The following is a 22,630-nucleotide window of genomic DNA, read 5'->3' as shown; positions in this document are numbered from 1 at the left end:
AAGGCCAGTTAATGTCATATCCTAAATACTAATAAGAAGAGATGTGACATTGACTTGATTTGCTCTGATGAAGAGGGCTCATCCCTTGAAACACTTTAGCTGGTGAGTCTCTGCAATGCTGGGTCACTACCTGGTCACTTAGGCCTGGTTTTTACTGCTGTACTAGCCTTTGGTATTTGTGAGCATGCATTCATTAATTTTCTTCTCTTGAATAGAGTTTTATCTGGTAATGCATTAGGCCTTTGTGCCCTTTTGACTTATTTGTGTGTTTGACATTGCCAACTGATATCAGAGTGATGTAATTGACACAAACCCACATCCCATCAGCATCAGCCCTTAAAATGGCACTTGGACTTAGTGGGTCCTGGCAGGTAATTTGGCAACAGATACACGACCGCAGGATGGTACTGTGGGTATATAAGAAGTGATAAAAGGTGCCTCGTCCTATACAGAAATGCAAATTAATCAGAGGAAATTATGGACTTTTTAGGCACCAGTATATATTAAAAAAACAGTTTTTATTAGTAGCAAATTAACTAAATTAATTTAAAAACATATACAGTACAGACTTATAAAAGTGGTGAACAGCACATCCAACCCTATCTGCTGGGCCCGGGTCAGTGCATGTATGACCACTGGGAAGTTCCCTTGGTAGAGTGGGAGCAAAACAAAATTTTTAAAGATACAAGCTCAACATGTTTCATGAATAACGCTTCTTCGGGAGCTTATCAATGTTTTTCACTAACCAGATAGAGAAAACAAAACATTATACCAACAAAAAAAGAAAAAAGACAAAGTGTCGTCAAACATAATACATACATTTTGTTAATAGGAGAAAAAAGTATATTCAAAATCACCAAGCCAGGAGCAGACATGCAGCCATAGGGTGTGGAAAGATGTGGGGATACACCCAGTATCCAAAGGTAAAATGGTTCACCTGATACCTAATAAACAGATAGTGCATAGATAGAATGCAATAGAGTTCTGGCAGATTTAGCACTGCAAACACTGCTGGCTATCAATGACAGTAGGCACTGACAGTAAGCATGACAGATCACTCCAAAAGAGCTTTGTAGCAGAGCACTAGAAACAAGTGATGTGATGTCACCTGTGATGTCATAGTGCTTCCGGTCAGTTTGGAGTCCTGAAGACTCATTGTAGTTCAAAACACATGAAACCACCTTTTCTTTCTCTTTGATGTTCTTTACACTTAACAGTAGCTGGAAATAAAATACAAGATGCATGTTACCTCCAATAGCACATTCTAGCAGTAGCTATTACAAACATATTGCACAATACATGGTGGAATGTGCAAAAAAATGGATCATATGTTCAAGGTGTTCCTTCGAGCGCTATCATTTATAAAGTACAGCCTGTTTATTGTAATATCCATTGAACACCCACCATAAAGGTCCTTAGTCTTTTACAGCTGCTGCTATCCTGATCTGTTGCTTTTCTTTTTTAATTCTAGGAGGAAATAGAAAACATGAACGAGCAGAACAAACAGCTTAAGGTACAACTACTTCAAAAGTGAAAATGCCAGGCCATAAATTGATAAAAGCAAGCAAAGGGCCACAGTTTGGGGACCACTGCTCTATAGTGTGTATGGTACTAGCCTTACTACTAAGCACTTCTGACAGGTTGTGCCGCATAATCCTCGGGGTTGGCCATGCCCCTCCTCCAGCACACAGAAAGTGATTGACAGCCTTAACTGTGCTTGTTTCCATAGGAGACTGTGTAGAGGGGGTTGTGTACATTCCCCCCACTCAGGTCTCAGATTACACTCAGCTCTGTGCTCTATGCTGTACAGTGTGTGACATCAGACCCCTGCCCCCTGCCTTCTAGAGCAGGGGTCTCCAAACTTTCTAAACAAAGGGCCAGTTTACTGTCTTTCAGACTTTACGAGGGCCAGACAGTGGTCAGTGGGAGTAGAAAGTCCCGACGTCGGGGGAAAAAAATAATGCCCCATTGTTGGTTTCAGTGGGAGCAATTGTGCCCCATCATTGATATCATTGTACCTCATCGTTGGTGTCAGTGGGAGGAATTGTGCCCCATTGTTGATGTCAGTGGGAGGAATTGTGCCGCGTCATCAGTGTATGAAATGGGGCCTGATAAAAGCAGGCAAAGGACCGCATCTGGCCCCCCGGGCTGCAGTTTGGAGACCACTGTTCTAGAGCTTAGAAATGTTCTGTTAAATGTGTGCTTTAGGAGGCTGTAAAGAAGAGGGGGCTGCAGTTAAACAGGTACAACTTATGTAGGAGAATTTGTTTTATTGCTGTATAACACCTAAGGCTAGTCACTTCAGTGGTATATGTAAGGGTTTACAGCCATTTAAATATGTTATCCACTTTGTTTTCCTTTAAGTGTATGTATACCCAAGACTTTTTCTTATTTTAGTTTTGAATAGTGTAGCAAAGTATTTTTTGCTGTCTGTGTCCAATTGGGAAGATTTCCCTTCACTTCCAGTGCTAGAATTGCAACAGAAGTGAGAGGAAGTGAGACAGTTGTTACTTGAACAGTTGAACAGTTCCCCTCACTTTCTGTACTGGTGACAACTCTAAAAAATTGGATTTCCCATCACTTTCTGTCCTGGTGATAATGTTCACCGAGACAATTAGCATAGCTTCCAACTGTCCCTGATTTCGAGGGACTGTCCCTGATTTGGAACAATGTCCCTCTGTCCCTCATTCCTCCTCATTTGTCCCTCATTTTGGTCTGATCTATATAAATGTATATAAAATGCACTTTCTATCTATCAAAAAAGTGTTTCCGAGTGCTAAACCTTTCATCTGACTTGTAAATTGCTGCATTTGCAAATTCTAAAAGCCAATATAAAGGAATAGTAGTGGTAAAAAAAAGCACTTGTGGGTTTAACAAATCTTGTTTTTTTGTACAATTCTCCTTTAAAGGGGGGCGTGGCAAGGAGTGTGTCCTATGCCTGCATACTTTTGCTGAAAGGTGTCCCTCATTCCCATCTCAAAAAGATGGGCGGTATGAAATAGAGAGGGTGATCCTACCCAGCAGGGGCACAGAAAGCAATACAAAGGAGTCCCAACCCTTTGCTACTCCATCCAAACCTATAAAATAATGCCTATTTATACATTTTTAACTAACCAATCGCACAGCTAAAAAATCAAACAGGGCACTTGAGGAAAAAATGTATAAGCCGAGGCTACTTTCAGTGATACTGTATATAATGTATAATTCTCTTTTTGTTTTCTTGAAGAAAATAATTCAGGATCAGGATGAGAGGATCAAGACCCTAGAGGCTCAGATACAGACTGCAACAGAGAAGGACAACAGAATAGAGAAGGAAAATATGGTATCTCTATATTGTATATACCTTCATATTAAGTGCATGCATAAACAGTTTACCCTGAATTCCTAAGGAGTAAACATGAATATAATATGAACAATTTGAAATACTGTATATTTATATATATTCATATACAAAAAATAATAGTTGCCCAGAAAGAAGTAATAGTAAACTTTACCACCTCATTTTGCATCGCATACTAGCACATTATTTGCAGATTTACCTCTATAATGGAGCCCTCCATCACTGTGCTGTCACCACTACTGGTGCTCCCATCTTCTCTCGGTCTTTCCTCCGGGTTTGCTCTCTGTGATCATTTGAATTGCTGGGCTGCGATGACATCACTCCCGGGCATGCGCATTGGAGTCACCATCTCGGCACGGCACTGGGTGTTTAAAAAAGAATGATCCATTCTGGTATGGCCAGCTTTAGTAATAGAAAAGACAATACTGTGAAGACCAATTTACATTATTGCAGTGCTTTATTTTGAGCATTAACATGCACTGTGTTAAAACAGTAGTAAACCGCATCCAAAAAAACAAAAGACAAAAAAAAAAACACGCCGCTTCCATCTTCAACCGGTCTTCTCTCCGGGTTCGGGGACTCCGGGCTTCTGATTGGCCGAGCTGGCAATGACGTCACTCCTGCGCATGTGTGTGGGAGTTGTTGTTTGCGGCATGGCTCTGAAGGAATGGTACAGGAAGGAACAGTACGTAACGCAAGTGCCACATTACTATGCACTATTCCCTAACTCCCTGGGCCAACCCACCTTTAATTATTGTAATTATCAAGGCCCATTATTACCATGAAGGTCTGGTGCATTGCGTGTATACAAACATTAGCAAGATTTCTGATCCTTTAACTTGCATTGCATTATGGCAACTTATTCATTTGATTCAGCTGCCAAGGCACCAGAAATGTAAAAAAAAAAAGCAAGCACCATTTATTGCAAGAAAGGCCACCATAAAACAAACCATGGTGGTACGTTAAGCTGGCATAAGATGGTTCCCAATTTGGCTGGTTCAGCAGTGACCAGCCTAAATTTGATCCATCTATGGCCATTCCCGATCAACAGAAGTTGAGCTAACAATCAACTTTTGTCAAACAGAAGTGTTGGAAAATATTTGCATTCGATCAGTGGCTGCAGCACTGATCCCTGTATTCTGAGAGCGGAGGAGCCCCCCGCTGTCAGAATGCAACAGCACAGCGGCAAGGATTTCTCTATCCACCTCACTTGTGTGGTTAGGGGAATCTCTTCATTATATTGGCTGATTGAAAAAAGAGTAATGTAGGAAAGATGATCCGCACTCCAGTTGTTGCTCTTAAAAAATCATCATTTTATTGAAAAGCCATAGTGCACAAACGCATATAAAAACAGTTGACGCGTTTCAGCCTATAAGGCCTTCGTCATAACATGGGTTATAACTAAGGCCTTATAGGCTGAAATGTGTCAACTGTTTTTATCTGCGGATCATCTTTCCTACATTATTCTACTCAGCCAACGACTGTGGATCGAGCACCTGGGGGCTCTGCTATCTTTGTGTTGTATGGGTAGTAGCACTGATTTTTCTGTTTATACTGATTGAAAAAAGAACAAACCTTCTATGGCCAGCCGTACTGTGTATTGTAACACAAGTGCATTGTGATGCCATTCAGAATGAATAGCACCACCGCACACCAATGTGCATAAACTGCCATGTGTTATGGTAACACAGGATATTTTTTCTAAGGGACAGTATATTCATAGCAATTGCCATTACTGTACATTATATAACTATGTCTATTGGGCAATATATTCCTCCCACATCAAGGGAAGGGAAAGTGCTTAGGCAGTTTATAGGAAGAGATCTCAGGGATACCTAATCATTGTAGGGATGCTTAAGCCACACGATATAGGAAGCTGTGATAGCATAGGTGGGGGAGCGGGTGTAACTAGTTTTGATGGATATCCGGTTCCACTTTCGCTCAAATAGCCTAGGCCAGGCATCACTAAATGGACCATGGTGGCCCCACCATTTAGGAGCTGGCTTTACCCTCAAGCCTTGGCCACTGTCATTGTCAGCAGAGCGAGGAGCAGGAGGCTGTTCAGTTTTAAGCTGCGAGCAGGAGATGGCTTTTCCCCCAAGCCTTAGCCGCTGTCATTGTAAGCAGAGCGAGGAGCGGTAGGCTGTTCAGTTCAGAGCGGTGGGGGGGGGTTAGGAGTTATCTTCTCAAGTTAACCAGCAAGTGATTGGTTTCTTGGACACAGGGCAGTCCTAGCAGCCAATTATCTTCTTGTTAACCAGAAAAGTTAACTTTGGCTGCTCCCACCCGCTGCTTAGAACTGTACAGCCTCCCGCTCTTCGCTCTGCTTTCAATGACAGCGGCCGAGGCTTGGGGGGAAAAGCCAGCTCCTGCTCGCAAATTAGAACTGAACAGCCTCCCGCTCCTCGCTCTAATGACAATGACAGCGGCCGAAGCTTGAGGGAAAAGTCAGCTCCTGCCCGCCACTCAGAAATGTACAGCCTCCTGCTCTTCTCTGTGTGCCCATGTAGGAGATGGCTGTGATGTGAAGGGGGGGGTGCAGTGGACCAGAGGACATGGCTGTAATTGCAGTGATTTGAAGGGGGGGCTGTGGACCCCACGCCACTTGGGGCTGAGATGTGAGGGAGGACACCACTGTGGGGGCAGTGATGTGAGGTGGGAGCAGAGGACACCCTTGGGGAGGGTGATGGGAAGAGGGGACAAAGGACACCCTGGGGGGGTTATGTGAAGAGGGGGCAGAGGACACCCTGGGGGGTGTTATTGAAGAGGGGGCAGAGGACACCTGGGATGGTGATGTGACGAGGGGGCAGAGGACACCCTGGCGGTGGGGGTTACTGATTTGACCGTTGTGAATTTTAATTCCTTACCCCTGGCCCAGGTGATCTGAGCGAAAAGTTATGCCTCCCTCTCTTTTCCCATGGCCTTTTGGAACACATTTTGGGACCATTCACAAAGTGCAGTGCATCGGGAAGCCAGCTGTGAACTGGCAAGGAGTCACAACCGGCTTCCCAAAGTAAACATGCCGGCGTCGAGGAATTGAAGATCAGCAAAGAACCAGCCTGGGTGAGGACAGTGCCGGACAGGTAAGTGTAATTATATTGAAATTCAGCAACTACAGTATTTGCAGCCATTTTTTTTTTACGGGGACTGAAGATCCTCTTTCATATGACTAGGGAGAATGTAAAAAATTCACATATTGCTAGACACCTGCTAGAGGTGTAGTCCCTTTGAGCCACACTGACGTTAAAGTGTATGTAAACCCTAAAAATTTACTTTTCTTATTTGCTCCCTTTTGGTCTGTTGAATATACCATTAAAAGCATTGTATCTGATTGATAGAAATTCAGAGCTGTCTGTGTCCTATGCACACTTCCCATGTTATCTCAAAGAAGCCTCCTAATTCTTATCTTCACCTTTATGGTGTACATATCTGAAAGTGGGTTGGTGGAGTAGTCTAGTAAAAGACACTGGGAGGGTTGACACCACTCCACAAAAATGATGTGTGTTGTCAGCCCACCATAGGACGTAGGAGTGGAGGTATTTTTCTGTACTTGAACGGTCCTTAAAATGATAAAACATGGGTAAATGTACATGTATTGCAGAGATGTACTGCATATGTGTTTTTTTTTTCTAATTATATCTAGAGAACCACAATCGCTACTTTTAGGACTTTGAAGGCAACGTCTAACCAAAAAGTAAGATAGTATAGGGAGCGCGCACACATGCCGCTCGACGTAGGAGCCAATGCGCGTGGCCGGCCGGCTACCCACGATTGCTCCTGAGAAGGACAGAATGGAGATCTGTCAATGTAAACAGACAGATCTCCGTTCTATCAGGGGCGAGGAGAGCGATTTGTTGTTCCTACTGCTTAGGAACAACGATCGGTCTCCTCACCCAGGCAGTCCCATACCCCCACAGTTGGAATCACTCCCTAGGACACACATTTAACCCCTTGATTGCCCCCTGGTATTAACCCCTCCCCTACCAGTGACATTTACAATCAATGGATATTTATAGCACTGATCACTGTATAAATGCCAATGGTCCCAAAATAGTGTCAAAAGTGTCCGATCTGTCAGCCGCAACGTCGCAGTCCCTGATAAAAATCGCAGATCACCGCTATTATTAGTAAAAAAAAAAAAAATACAATAAAAATGCCATAAATCTATCCCCTATTTTGTAGATGCAATGTCAAAACGTCACTTCCGCCCATAGCTCTTAAAGGGCTTTTTTTTATTGCATTTTAGTGTAAATATGAGATCTGAGGTCTTTTTGACCCAGATCTCATATTTAAGAAGTCCTGTCATGCTTTTTTTCTTTTACAAGGGATGTTTACATTCCTTGTACAAGGAATAAAAGTGACACAATTTTTTTTTAAAGAACAGTGTAAAAAATAAAAAATAAAAGGTAAAATAAATAAGAAAAAAAAAAAAAGTTTTTTAAACGCGCACTGTCACGCCGCGGTCACATGCAGAAGCGAACGCATACGCGAGTAGCGCCCTCTTATGAAAACGGTGTTCAAACCACACATGTGAGGTATAGCCGCAATCAGTAGAGCGAGAGCAATAATTCTAGCCCTAGACCTCCTCTGTAACTCAAAACATGCAACCTGTAGAATTTTTTAAACGTCACCTATGGGGATTTTTAAGGGTAAAAGTTTGTCACCATTCCACGAGCGGGCGCAATTTTGAAGCGTGACATGTTGGGTATCAATTTACTCGGCGTAACATTATTTTTTACAATATAACAAAAATTGGGCCAACTTTACTGTTGTCTTATTTTTTAATTTAAAAAGGTGTATTTTTTCCCCAAAAAAGTGCGCTTGTAAGACCGCTGCGCAAATATGGTGTGACAGAAAGTATTGCAACAACCGCCATTTTATTCTCTAGGGTGTCAGAAAAAAAATGTATAATGTTTGGGGGTTCTAAGTAATTTTCTAGCAAAAAAAACAGTTTTAAACTTGTAAACAACAAATCTCAGAAAGAGGCTCGGTCCTTAGGTGGTTAATAAACACACACTCACCTGTTCCATGATCCAGCGATGCGGCCGACCGAACCCCCGGCTCTCTCCTTTGTCTCTCCGCAGTGCTGGGATTTTGAAGTGTGGGCACCCGGCTGTGACAGCTTGCGGTTTCACAGCCGGGTGCGCGCTGTGTGAGTCCTGCCGCGCATCCTCAATGGTCGGGCAATCTTCTGGGACCTGTGATATGTCCCAGAAGATTGCAGGGAGGGAGAGGGGAGGAACTTCCGCTCGAGTGGAAGTGGGAGCTGGGTACCTGTCAAAACTAGGTACCTGCCCCCCCCCAAAAAAAATGACATGCCAAATGTGGCATCTAAGGGGGAAAGAAGTGCGATTTAGAAAGCATTGAAGCCAAAGTATCTGCATGACAGCCAAGAAACTAGCATGTTATAAAGCCACACATTATCAGTATTTAAAAATGTAATAAAGGAATGTATTTGTCCATTTAATCAGGATATGCTATGCCAAGTGAAGAACCTTGAAGAGGAAAAAGAGGCGTTGAGGAGAAACAACCAAGAATTAGATCTGCAGCTGTATGTATACATAAATGATGGCTCTTTGCATATATTGCATACTACCTAATTTTGTTTACTTAGATCTTCAACATTGTACAGACTATACGGCATTATACAATTACTTAATATCTCATACATATAAATATATACAGTCTTATGCTCAATAAACTTGCAACTCACCAACTGCATTTGTTCAGATTGAAGACATTTTCCATCACTTCCTGTTTGGTCACGGAGACAGGAGGGGAGGAGAAATGTCTTTAATGGTCATTGGTGCCAGTGTTATGTCGATATGGAATGCTCTGTAGGTATGGGACGCTCCCAAACTGCGCATGCACATGAGACATACAATCTTCCGGTATGCGTTCCACTTTTGTTCTGCGTTCCACTCACTTTGCAACAGGTGTTCTGTCGATATGAAATACTTGCATGCGTATTTAAAGAAAAGCCACTCGCTCTCGAATTGAGAGCGTTCAATATCGACAGAACATCGTCGCAAAGCAAGGGTATGGGATGCGTCTCACGAGCATGTGCACTTTGTGAGCGTCCCATACCTACAGAGCGTCACTTATCGACATAACACCGTCTGTCTGAACACAATGTCGTTGACAAACTAAAGGCAAATAGACCGGCAAGTGCAGTTGCCCCAGAGCTTAGTAAATGAGGGGAAGCTCTGCTGATTTCCATTTTTCAATCTGGTGCAAGCAAAAATGTTTTTTTTTTCTTAATTTCCTTGCATGTGATTGGGTACTCTTTGCAAATTGAAGCTTCGCCTCATTTACTAAGCTCTGAAGCAACTGCACTTGCAAAGTGAACAGTCAATTTGCCTTTAATAAATCCACCCAAAAAGCTGGTGGGAGAGATTCCTTCATGCTCGCTGTTTACTGTGGATGGGGTAATCGAGTGCAGTGGGTGCTGCTTTGCCCAAGATTGTCAGCCATAGAAAGAGAGAGCTAGAGTTGGCAGAAACCCACAGCCATGTGGGGGATCTTCTGAGTCTGCAGAGTGTTATCAGTGGCCAGGGTGGTGAGAGGACGAAGCGTGGGGTGTCATTTCCAGAGACCAAGGGAGGCCACCCCATTGGACGCTACTACAGTGCAGGAAAGCAGATCTGGGACCGGAACGTAGAGAGACAGAGCCACTGCCGGGACACTGTCTTTGCCATACTGCCTGCCAGAGTTGCCCAAAGCAACCTAAGCGAGCGGACGCCTGATGGGAGGGGCAACTAACACCGTGTTACTGGGGCTGGTGAGCGGGCCTTGTAGCCTTTTCATTCTGCACTGACTGTTCTATGAGGATGCAGGACCCCTGACCCTCTGTCTGCACAGTGCTGATTGGCCCTGTGCTGATAACATGCACCCAATCAAGGAAAAAAAACAACTCTCTAGCAATACACACCAAACTGAGCATGTGCAGCTTGTCCCCTGGCTCTGTATTATCAGGAAATATATTGGGGACAGTGGAAGGAGGAGAGGATCAGAGAAGACAGGATCCAACAGCCTTTGTACACAATGCAGAGCATTAACCCCTTAGGTTCCACAGTGAGTATAACAAGCATGCTTTACTGTTGCGGGTTTAGTAACACTTTAATAGATTAAGTAAGTTTATCCTAACCTGGTGTGTGTGTTTATTTACTGGCAATACCTCACAGCCAGGTAAGAGGTATTTTACATTAGTGGTGTTCCTTGTGCTTGTAGGTGTGTCAGATGGGGCTGAGGTTGCTCTTGGAGTTGAGGCGTGGAACAAGGAACCCAAAATGACCAAACGGCTCCTTCGGGGGATGGTGCTATACGAGTAATATCTACACATGGGCTGAATATAGGCCGGTATCAGCTGGTCCAGCAGAAACTGGCCGAATGTCCTGCTTCTGTCAAAGGGGCATGACCGAAAAAGATCTGCCTATCGGCTCCCATTCAGCTGGCTCAGAGTGCTGACCGATGTGTTCTGGTGGGCCCTGTCAGAACACAATAGCTCAGCATAGTGATCACTGTACTAACATCAGATAGTTAGTACAGCGGCTCCTCTCGAGCTCCTTAAATTTTGTTTTTGTTCAGCCCGCTGGGTTGAATGAAATAATAATAATAATGTATACCAGGCTTTAGTGTGTATGGCCAGCTTATGCACTAATACACTATAAACTAATATTACCATGAATCATGCTTTTATTTATTTATTTTTTTCCCCCTGGTACAGGTATAAAGTGCATGATTTAGAAACAGAATTCGAGCAAAAGGACATGGAACTGAAAAAACTTAAGGCTGAAAATAAACAGTTGCAGGTGAGTTTCCAACATCTGAGTTTAGATTTTGTTTCTGTTAACTCTCCCTTAGGCCACATTCACTCCTGCAAGTGGACACGACACTGATTAATGAGAGAACCCCAGTGGGGGATTCCAAGGATTAGCTGTGGGAGGCAGGCCCAGTGAAGGCAAGGGAAGGCTGCCAGCACCTACAGCTCATCGCGGCCCCTCGCATGTAATCGCTCATGCAGCAATCACCTGTAAGTGATCGGCCCTGGATGCAGACAGTCTGCGTTTTCTGGGGTTCTTGTAATCAGTGCTGGGCCCATTTGCAAGTTTGAATGTGGCCTTCACCACTTCCCGCCCGGCTTATAGCAGCATGACGGCCTGGCGGTGGTTTGGTTATCCTGACTGGACGTCATAGGACGTCTTTCAGGATAAAATGTCGGCGCACGCCCAGTGTGGTGATTGGTGGTGCGACATGTCCGTCTGACACGCCGCATCTCCGATCGTGGTAAGGAGCTTCTGACGGAGGCTCCTTACCATGTGATTAGCTGTGACCAATCACAGCTGATCATCACGTGAACCAGGAAGTGCCAGTAAACGGCTTTCCTCGATTTGCACTGACAGGGAGAGCTGATTGTCGGCTCTCTCTGTCAGAGGGGGTGTCAGCACATTGATTATCAGCGCAGCTCCCATGAGAGGTGCCCACCACAGCTGCAAATCCATGCTCATCAGCTGCCAGTCAGTGTCTACCACAGTGCCAATCAGTGCCCACCACAGTGCCAATCAGTTGCCATCACAGTGCCAATCAGTTGCCATCACAGTGCCAATCAGTGCCTATTTAGTAACACCTGTAAGCACCTCATGATCGGTGCTGCCCATCAGTGCCATCTATTAGTGTGCATCAGCGCCAATCGGTGGTGCCCATCAGTGCCCCCTATAAGTGCCCATCAGTGCAGCATATCAGTGCCGCCTATCAGTGCCCATCAATTCTACATATTAGTGCCTCCTCATCAGTGCCGCCTCGTCAGTGCCACCTCATCAGTGCCCGTCAGTGAAGGAGAAAACAAAATTGTATAACAGAAACAAAGAAAAACGTATTTTTTCAAAAATTTTGGTCTTTTTTATTTTGTTTAGTAAAAAATTAAAACCCCAGAGGTGATCAAATACCACCAAAAGAAAGCTCTATTTGTGGGAAGAAAATCCTAAAAATTTCATTTGGGTACAGTCTTGCATGACCGCGCAATTGTCATTCAAAGTGCGACAGCGCTGAAACCTGAAAATTGTCCTGGGCAGGAAGGGGGGAAAGTGCCCGGTATTGAAGTGGTTAAAGTGCATGTAAAGCCTAACAATGTTTCTTTCTTATTTGATACCTTTTGATGTTATTTATACTATATTGAAAGCATTTTGTTATATCTGTGTGATAAGAGCAACAAAATACCTGTTTATCCTGCCAGAAATTCAGAGCTGTCATGTGCACTTTGCAATTTTTTTTTACCCTGGAGAATAAAATGGTGGTGGATGCAATTTTTTATGTTGCACAATTTTTGTGCAGTTATTTATCAAATGCATATTTTCAGGAAAAAATACACTAAAATGATTTCTAGTGCACACAAACACAAAACCCAATTTTTCAGTAAAATATAAAAGATGGAGTTGCATCAAGAAAAGAGATACCAAACATGTCGGGCTATAAAATTGCACACGCCTGTAAAATTACATTAAAATACTACCACAGTAAGAGTGCGCAATTTTAAAGCATGCCATCTTAGGTATCTATTCACTCTGCATAATCTTTCATATTTTACTAAAACATGATGTTGCCCCTGTCGGGTGCGCAAACGCGGCGGTCGCGGGCACGCTGTGCCCCTGGGACAATGCGCAAAGCTCAATCTCCGTAAAGAGCTGATGACACGGCTCTTTACCCATGTGATCAGCTGTGTCCAATCACAGCTGATCATATGTAAACAAGAAAATGCCTTGTTTTCATATGTTTACTCCTCGCCTCACACTGACAGAATGTTTTGGAGAAGAGAGCCAATCAGCGGCATCTCCTCACAGGGGAAACCTGTATAGGTAATCAGTGCCCTGATTATCAGTGCAGCCCCAACAGTGCCCAGCAGTGATGCCAGTAGGTGCCCAGAAGTAACGCCAATCTGTGCCCATCAGTGATGCCAATTAGTGCCCATCAATGATTCAAGTCAGTGCTGCCTTTCAGTGCCTGCTCATCAGTGCCGCCCATTAGTGCCTATCAGTGCCGCCTATCTGTGCCCCCTATCATTGCCCATAGGTGCCGCCTATCAGTGCATATTAGTGCCTCCTCATCAGAGCTACAGAGTTTTGTCATTGCCCATCAGTGCAACCTCATAAGCGCACATCAGTGAAGGAGAAAATGTACTTACGGTCTTTACAAAAATTTCTGACAGAAACTAAGAAAAACATTTTTTTTTTTACATTTTCGGTCTTTTTTCGTTTATTTAGCAAAAAATAAAAAACACAGTTGTGATTAAATACCACCAAAAGAAACCTCTATTTTTGTGAAAAAATTATAAAAGTTTAATTTGGGTACAGCGTTACATGACCGCGCAGTTGTCATTCAAAGTGTGACAGCGCTGAAAGCTGAAAATTGGGCTGGTACTTGTGCATTTGAAAAACCGCTGAGCAAATACCGTGTGACATAAAAAATTGCAACGCCTGCCATTTTATTCTCTATGGCCTCTGCTAAAAAAATAATGTATAATGTTTGCGGGTTCAAAGTAGTTTTCTAGCAAAAAAGATTTTTTTTATGTAGGAGAGAAGTGTCAGAATAGGCCTGGTCCTTACCACTTTACCCGCTTGTGTTCATGTCAGTTATCAATGTACCTTAGTTGACAAGTAGTTTATTGAAGTCACACATTATCAGCATCTAAACTGAAGTAATGTATTTGTCCAATTGATCAGGATTTGCAAATCAAAGTGAAGAACCTTGAATCGGAAAATGAGTCGTGGTTGAGAAAGAACCAAGAATCAGAGCTGCTACTGTATGTATAAGTAAATGATGGCTCTTTGCATATATTGCATACTACTGAATTCTGTTTACTTAATGTGGCATCATACATATACTTAATATAATATTTACATAGTTAGTCTGGTTGAAAAATTACGCCAGACTATCTAGTTCAACCAATAAAGGGGGGAAAAAACCATACAATGCCATATACACAATCCTTTACTCACATTTGACCCAGAGGAAGGCAAAAAACCCCAGCAAAGCAGGATTCAATCTGCTACAGCAGGGGAAAAAATTCCTTCCTGATCCCCCGAGAGGCAATCGGATTTTCCCTGGATCAACTTTACCTATAAATGTTAGTATTCAGTTATAATATAATATCTCAGATAAATATAGACAGTTTTATGCTCAATAAACTTGCAACTTTGCCAATTACATTTATTTATGAGAGTACTTCTACTATTTTGCTGTCTGTGTCCTGATTAAGGAGCTGTTCCATCACTTCCTGTATGGGTGCCGAGACAGAAGGTGTGGAGAAATCTCTTTAATGGAGACACAAACAGCAAATAATACTTAGATGTTCTTACCTTCCCGCCAGTGTTGCCAACCTACCAGATTGAAATTTACTGACACGACACCCAAAATTTACTGGCACAGTCAACTTTTTACTGGCATATTTAAAAGTTACAAAATGACAGTTTTAGGTGCTAATTTCAGTATTTAGGCTACAAACAAGTACAATATGCAATTAGCAAAGTGATTTAAGGCAAAAACATATTATTTATTTTATTTTCCGTATAGTAAACAAGTAGCTCAGGGACAGGACCCAGGAGGGCAAGAAATTAGAATGGGCGGCGCACACACATGCAGTTGACTCTCACAGTGACATTGACAGCAGTGTGCAACAGCACAGATGGTGATGGCACCTTACCAACATGACACCTCCTGTCCTGAGTCACAGTGACCCTCTCTCTCCATGCCAGGTGGTCCCTTCAACCCACTCCCGGCTTGTCTTCCTCCCATTCCACAGACCTGCACATGAGACTCCGGCTGCTCCATTCCCTTGCACCATAACTTGCACCATAACTTGCACCATAACTTCACGCGACACACTGCAGTCCAAACACACTGTAGCAGGCACTTGGATGGTCTCGATCAAGCGTCACAGCCATATTTTTTACTGGCAACCTTTTTCTTTCACTGGTATTTACTGGCAGGAGAAAAGTGCCCATTTTTTACTGGCTGCTAGTAAAAATACTGGCGGTTGGCAACACTGCTTCCCGCAGAGTACTAGAAAAGTGCTTATATTGCCTGTAGCTCCCATGGTAAAGTCTGACAAAAGCTTACACAATTTGCACTCTATCCAAATTTATAGCAACACATTTTGGGTAAAGTGGTTGTAAACCTTGGCCATGAAATATGAACAAAGCACATCCTCCTATCATGTATACTTATCTCAGTCCAGAGCACCAATGCCGCATACACACGGTCGGACTTTACGGCGGACTTTACGACGGACTTTCTCAATGAACGGACTTGCCTACACACAATCCACCAAAGTCCGTCGAATTCGTACGTGATGACGTGCGACCGGACTAAAACAAGGAAGTTCATAGCCAGTAGCCAATAGCTGCCCTAGCGTGGCTTTTTGTCCGTCGAACTAGCATACAGACGAGCGGACTTTTCGACCGGACTCGATTTCGACAGATTGATTTAAAACATGTTTCAAATCTAAGTCCGTCCAACTTTTGAGAAAACAAAGTCCGCTGGAGTGCACACACGATCGAATTGTCTGACGAAATCCAGTCAACCGGGCAAAGTCTGCCGTAAAGTCCGCTCGTGTGTACGCGGCATGAGTGTAATTTCTGTCTATTGCTTTGTTCCTCTGCTATCAGCATAAGTCACTTCCTGACAGAAATAAAGGTGACAGGGGAGGGAGCTCCCGCACACAGCCTGGGATTGACAGACTTAGCTCTGTTCCTGTGTGCTGTGTAAAAGAGGGGCTCTGCGGAGTGAAATTTCAGCTGTCTGCTCCCTGCTTTCTGAAAGCTCGGAAAAGCTATATAAATTCTGGACTTTGAACGGATGAAGAGAAGATTGCAGATAGACAGGCACAACTTATGTGGGAGGATTTGTTTCATCTCTGTGTATCGCCTGAGGCCAGTCACGTCACTGGGTATACAGTGGGGACGGAAAGTATTCAGACCCCCTTAAATTTTTCAGTCTTTGTTATATTGCAGCCATTTGCTAAAATCATTTAAGTTCATTTTTTTCCCTCATTAATGTACACACAGCACCCCATATTGACAGAAAAACACAGAATTGTTGACATTTTTGCAGATTTATTAAAAAAGAAAAACTGAAATATCACATGGTCCTAAGTATTCAGACCCTTTGCTCAGTATTTAGTAGAAGCACCCTTTTGATCTAATACAGCCATGAGTCTTTTTGGGAAAGATGCAACAAGTTTTTCACACCTGGATTTGGGGATCCTCTGCCATTCCTCCTTGCAGATCCTCTCCAGTTCTGTCTGGTTGGATGGTAAACGTTGGTGGACAGCCATTTTTAGGTCTCTCCAGAGATGCTCAATTGGGTTTAAGTCAGGGCTCTGGCTGGGCCATTCAAAAACAGTCACAGAGTTGTTGTGAAGCCACTCCTTCGTTATTTTAGCTGTGTGCTTAGGGTCATTGTCTTGTTGGAAGGTAAACCTTCGGCCCAGTCTGAGGTCCTGAGCACTCTGGAGAAGGTTTTCGTCCAGGATATCCCTGTACTTGGCCACATTCATCTTTCCCTCGATTGCAACCAGTTGTCCTGTCCATGCAGCTGAAAAACACCCTCACAGCATGATGCTGCCACCACCATGCTTCACTGTTGGGACTGTATTGGACAGGTGATGAGCAGTGCCTGGTTTTCTCCACACATACCGCTTAGAATCAAGGCCAAAAAGTTCTATCTTGGTCTCATCAGACCAAAGAATCTTATTTCTCACCATCTTGGAGTCCTTCAGGTGTTTTTTAGCAAACTCCATGCGGGCTTTCATGTGTCTTGCACTGAGGAGAGGCTTGCGTCGGGCCACTCTGCCATAAAGCCCCGACTGGTGGAGGGCTGCAGTGATGGTTGACTTTCTACAACTTTCTCCCATCTCCCGACTGCATCTCTGGAGCTCAGCCACAGTGATCTTTGGGTTCTTCTTTACCTCTCTCACCAAGGCTCTTCTCCGATAGCTCAGTTTGGCTGGACGGTCAGCTCTAGGAAGGGTTCTGGTCGTCACAAATGTCTTCCATTTAAGGATTATGGAGGCCACTGTGCTCTTAGGAACCTTAAGTGCAGCAGAAATTTTTTTGTAACCTTGGCCAGATCTGTGCCTTGCCACAATTCTGTCTCTGAGCTCTTCAGGCAGTTCATTTGACCTCATGATTCTCATTTGCTCTGACATGCACTGTGAGCTGTAAGGTCTTTCCTAAACAAGTCTAATCAGTATAATCAAATACAACTGGACTCAAATGGAGGTGTAGAAGTATCTCAAGGATGATCAGAAGAAATGGACAGCACCTGAGTTAAATATGAGTGTCACAGCAAAGGGCCTGAATACTTAGGACCATGTGATATTTCAGTTTTTCTTTTTTTAAAAAATCTGCAAAAATGTCAACAATTCTGTGTTTTTCTGTCAATATGGGGTGCTGTGTGTACATTAATAAGGAAAAAAATGAACTTAAATGATTTTAGCAAATGGCTGCAATATAACAAAGAGTGAAAAATGTAAGAGGGTCTGAATAAGGACTTATTCAGGATTTACAACCACTTTAAAAGGATGTATCTTTCTATGTGATACCGTTCATGCCGACTATTGCCAAGAGCTGCTAAGTGCAGCCTTTCTCCACATGAAAATCTAATATAATCTGTTCTATCAGCAATCTTTGCAAACCACACACCTGATTCATCAAACATGTACAAATCAACAGAGTATCAGAATTTAATCAAGCCACTTACCAGATGGTCGTGATCCACAATTACAGAGATCAAGCATACACACAGTAGTAATAGATACCTCCGGGTGTCTCTATATAGAATCATTATGGCCTACTGGGTTTCAACATATGATATACACCAATACCATCGCCACAACCTTGGATCCATCTAAGATAGCCGCCATAGAGGAAAAGGAACATAGGCCGCATATAGCGTGAATACTACTAGTATACATTACTTGTTAAAAACAAAACACCACAAGTTACTCACATGGTTCAGGAGGATCAAAAGCATTCAAGCAGCATGGAGCCTCGCCGATAACCGGCAACAGGGGTGTGTGTGACATCACACGTTCGTGGCTCCACTCAACGTGTTTCGCGTCACAGAGCGTCACCAGGGGAACAGGAGCATAGATGTGCAACGCCAAAGAACAGACTTATAGACTGTTCCATTCACGTGATCAAGGATTCCTTGAAAAACAAGGAATCTACAAGAAAATGACACCCACCATGAGTAGACACTAGAGCTCAAATGAAGACTGGAGACCAATCTGTTCTTATTAATCTAGAAATCCTCTACTGCTGGTTTAGAAAAAAACACACCATGCATGGCAATTATTCATAAAAGCCTACAAGATTTTGTAAACGAATATTAAAAATTGTAAAATAAACAAATTAAGAAAGCGCACTTTTTAAAATATTTTTTGTCCTCAGCATGTCAAGTGTTCCTCTGATATATTTATTCCATCATGCTTGTAGGCTTTTATGAATTTTAATGCCATGCATGGTGTGTTTTTTCTAAACCAACAGTAGATGATTTCTATATTGATGAGCACAGATTGGTCTCCAGTCTTCATTTGTGTTTTGTCTGTGGGACAGGAAGTGAAGGGAAATCTCTCCAATGTGACAAAGATGGCAAAAAAACCCCAAAAACTGATAGGGGTTATAGCCCTCCCTTACTTTTATCCAAAAATGAAAAAAAAAAAAGTTTGAGCTTTAGTTCTACTTTTAAAGACCATATATTACCATAAACATGCAAACATACATTTATTTTTTTCCGAAAACAGGAAAAAAGTGCAGGATTTAGATAAAGAATTAAAGCAAAAGATGATGGATCTGGAAAAAATTGAGGCTGAAAATAAACAGCTGCAGGTGAGTTTCTGATCTCTGGATTTTGTTTCTCAAAGATTTTCTATAAAGTGTATGTAAAACCTAACAATGAATTTCTATTATTTGGCCATTTTAATCTGTTATTCATAACATTGAAAGTGTGCAAAACTCTGCAGTTTTTCGCTGAAGCAGGCTTTCCAGTCTTGCCCAGTTCACCTTTGTAAACTACAGAAAACCCCTCCCTATGTTATGGAGATAAGAATGGGGGGGGGGGGGGTTCTGTAGTCCTAACACACTTCCTGCTGAGGACATGAAGTGTGTTACCGGCAGGAGCAGCCAATGAAAATAAAGGAAAAAACATAGAAAATGAATGCAGCCACCACATCTAAAGATTAGTTAGCCGCTGTACATACAATTTTTGTTCCTGGATTTAGACTTTTAGAAACTACAAATCAGTCTAGAATCTACTAGTCAGGGAATGCGAGTCCTAAATAAATTCTGGGCCTAACTGCTTCCAGCAATGTTGATTTAAAATGACTAAAACATTTTAGTCGACTAAATGAATACTAAATGAATACTATTTTAGTCTAAAACTAAAACAATTGAGATGACTAAAATACGACTAAAACTAAAAGCCATTTTAGTCAAAAGACTAAAATGAGACTAAAACTAAAATGCCATTTTAGTCAAAAGACTATGACTAAAACTAAATTGCAATTACTGAAATGTACTGGAGATTTTAGTCGACTAAAACGTAGGACATTTTAGTCGACTAAAATGTACTGAAGATTTAGTCGACTAAATACGACTAAAACTAAAACAATTGCGGAAGACTAAAATGGGACTAAAACTAAAATGCCACTTTAGTCTTAAGACTAAAATTAACACTGGCTTCCAGGACAGAACTAACAAGGAATAAAAGAACATAACTGGGGTGCCTCCAAGAAAAAAGAGAAGAAGACAGAGGCCGTGGGAAAGTTCCATATAGCGTTGTGGTTTATTAGATGGTTGGATGAAATGTAAGAAGAGGAGGTAAAATGCAATGGTGTACTTCCATCTGTGAGGTTGTTGAGCTCCCTAATGGGGGATTACACAACCTGGAGTGAAAGCCTGCAAGTAATATAACTGTCCCTACACAGAGAACGGTTACACTTAATGCATGATGGGGAGATCCGGCTGATCCTACGCACTGCAGTCTCTAGATTCTGGTATATTCACAGTAAGAGGTTTTTGAGTCCCAAAAAATGGGAAAGTGGTGTCTAGAGGTCGACCGATATGGGTTTTTCTCTGGCCGATGCCGATATTTAGAAATCGGGCCGGCCGATGGCCGATATATGATGCCGATTTTTGCGGCCTGATATTTTAGGCTGATTTTTCTTTTTTGTACGGGGTACACTACAGAGAGGTGGCTGTGGAGGTGGGGGGGTACGGGGTACACAGAGAGGTGGCTGTGGAGGAGGGGGGTACACAGAGAGGTGGCTGTGGAGAAGGGGGGTACACAGACAGGGTGGCTGTGGAGGAGGGGGGTACACAGAGAGGTGGCTGTGGAGGAGGGGGGTACACAGAGAGGTGGCTGTGGAGGAGGGGGGTACAGAGAGGTGGCTGTGGAGGAGGGGGATACACTACAGAGAGGTGGCTGTGGAGGAGGGGGGGTACACTACAGAAAGGTGGCTGTGGAGGAGGGGGGTACAGAGAGGTGGCTGTGGAGGAGGGGGGTACACTACAGAGTGGTGGCTGTGGAGGAGAGAGGGTGAAGAGAGGTGGCTGTGGAGGAGGGGGGTACACTACAAAGAGGTGGCTGTGGAGGAGAAGGGGTGAAGAGAGGTGGCTATGGAGGAGGGGGTACAGAGAGGTGGCTGTGGAGGAGGGGGGTACACTACAGAGAGGTGGCTGTGGAGGAGAGGGGGTGAAGAGAGGTGGCTGTGGAGGAGGGTGGGTACAGAGAGGTGGCTGTGGGGGGGGGGTACACTACGGAGAGGTGGCTGTGAAGGAGAGGGGGTGAAGAGAGGTGGCTGTGGAGGTGGGTGGGTACAGAGAGGTGGCTGTGGGGGGGGGGGTACACTACAGAGAGGTGGCTGTGGAGGAGGGGGGTATAGAGAGGTGGCTGTGGAGCAGGGGGGTACAGAGAGGTGGCTGTGGAGGAGGGGCGGGGTACATTACAGAGAGGTGGCTGTGGAGGAGGGGGGTACACTACAGAGAGGTGGCTGTGGAGGAGGGGGGTACAGAGAGGTGGCTGTGGAGGAGGGGGGTACAGAGAGGTGGCTGTAGAGGGGGGGTACGGGGTACACTACAGAGAGGTGGCTGTGGAGGAGGGTGGTACAGAGAGGTGGCTGTAAAATGTCATCTGTAAAGTGTCTATATATAGCTGAATTTTTTATTATAAATAAATAGTTTGTTATATACCTCTTTAAGACTAGCCCTGCACGTGACTCGCCGGCTGCCACCTCTCTCTTCTCCTCATCCAACAAGTGCAGTGGGTGGGCCGTGGGAGAGAAAGTGAAGGGAAGTGAAGGAAAATCTCTCCAATGGGACACAGATGGCAAAAAACTGATAGGGGTTATAGCCCTCCCTTACTTTTATCCAAAAATGCCTCTCTCCTCCGCGAATGACGGAGGAGGAGAGAGGCAGCGAGTGACGAGTCTCCTGAGCGCCGGGTGGCTCTCTTATGAGGTCAGAGCTGTATTGCTGATTTTTTTTTATTATAAAACACAGAGGACAGTCAGAGGTCTCAAGGCAACTAATCCACACTTATCTCCGCGGGCGGGAATGATAGCGGGCCAGGTATAGTGTAGCAGCTGCGCCGCTGTGTTAATTAGCCTAATTTGAATAATAATCGGCCGATGCCGATTTCTTAAAGGCCAAATATCGGCCAATATATCGGTCGACCTCTAGTGGTGTCAGCAGAGGTGTAAAGGAGAAGCTGAGAAGTGGATTCTTCATAAATGTAATATTTATTGCTCACAGAATAGTATAAAAACACTGTCAATGCGTTTCATGGCATGTCACTAGTCACTTCCTCAGGATGCTGCATTTTTGTTTATCAGTGTTTTATGCATCATCCTGAGGAAGTGGCTAGTGTAGTGTAATGAAATGCATTGCTGTGTTTTTATACTATTATGTGAGCAGTAAATATTGAATAAGAAATATTGAATAATTGAATTTATGAAGGATCCACTTCTCAGCTTCTCCTTCACATTCGGACTCCTCCACTAACACCAGTTTCCCTTATTGGGGGCTCAAATACCCCTTACAAGGAATACAATTGTTTTCTTCTGTTTATTCATTTTAGGGGCAGTTATCATCTTCCTTACCTTTTCTGTATCATGTTTCAGTGTAGTATGTACATTTAGAACTAACAACAATTGAAATTGTGGTGCAAACAAATGCTAATGCGCCATCCACATAAGTTAGCCTATACCCCCCGGATAAATGTGAAGATATGCTTGCA

General features: G+C 43.5%; 1 protein-coding gene across 5 annotated transcripts in view; it reads left to right on the top strand.

Annotated features, from left to right (window-relative positions):
- The window catches only part of CALCOCO2 (calcium binding and coiled-coil domain 2), a 137,349-nt gene that overhangs the window by 50,578 nt on the left and 64,141 nt on the right, over positions 1–22,630 (top strand). For all 5 annotated transcript variants that reach the window (XM_073608053.1, XM_073608050.1, XM_073608054.1 and 2 more), the window contains exons 5-10: positions 1,472–1,513; positions 3,227–3,322; positions 8,812–8,891; positions 11,067–11,151; positions 14,056–14,135; positions 19,140–19,224. In XM_073608053.1, the coding sequence (XP_073464154.1) occupies positions 1,472–1,513; positions 3,227–3,322; positions 8,812–8,891; positions 11,067–11,151; positions 14,056–14,135; positions 19,140–19,224 (468 nt within the window). The remainder of the gene's footprint in view (positions 1–1,471; positions 1,514–3,226; positions 3,323–8,811; positions 8,892–11,066; positions 11,152–14,055; positions 14,136–19,139; positions 19,225–22,630) is intronic.

Source organism: Aquarana catesbeiana, linkage group LG12 (genome assembly GCF_042186555.1).
Source record: "Aquarana catesbeiana isolate 2022-GZ linkage group LG12, ASM4218655v1, whole genome shotgun sequence".
In the NCBI taxonomy this organism is placed as follows: domain Eukaryota; kingdom Metazoa; phylum Chordata; class Amphibia; order Anura; family Ranidae; genus Aquarana; species Aquarana catesbeiana.
Note: the sequence above shows the minus strand (reverse complement) of the source record. Positions and strands in the feature narration are given on the sequence as shown.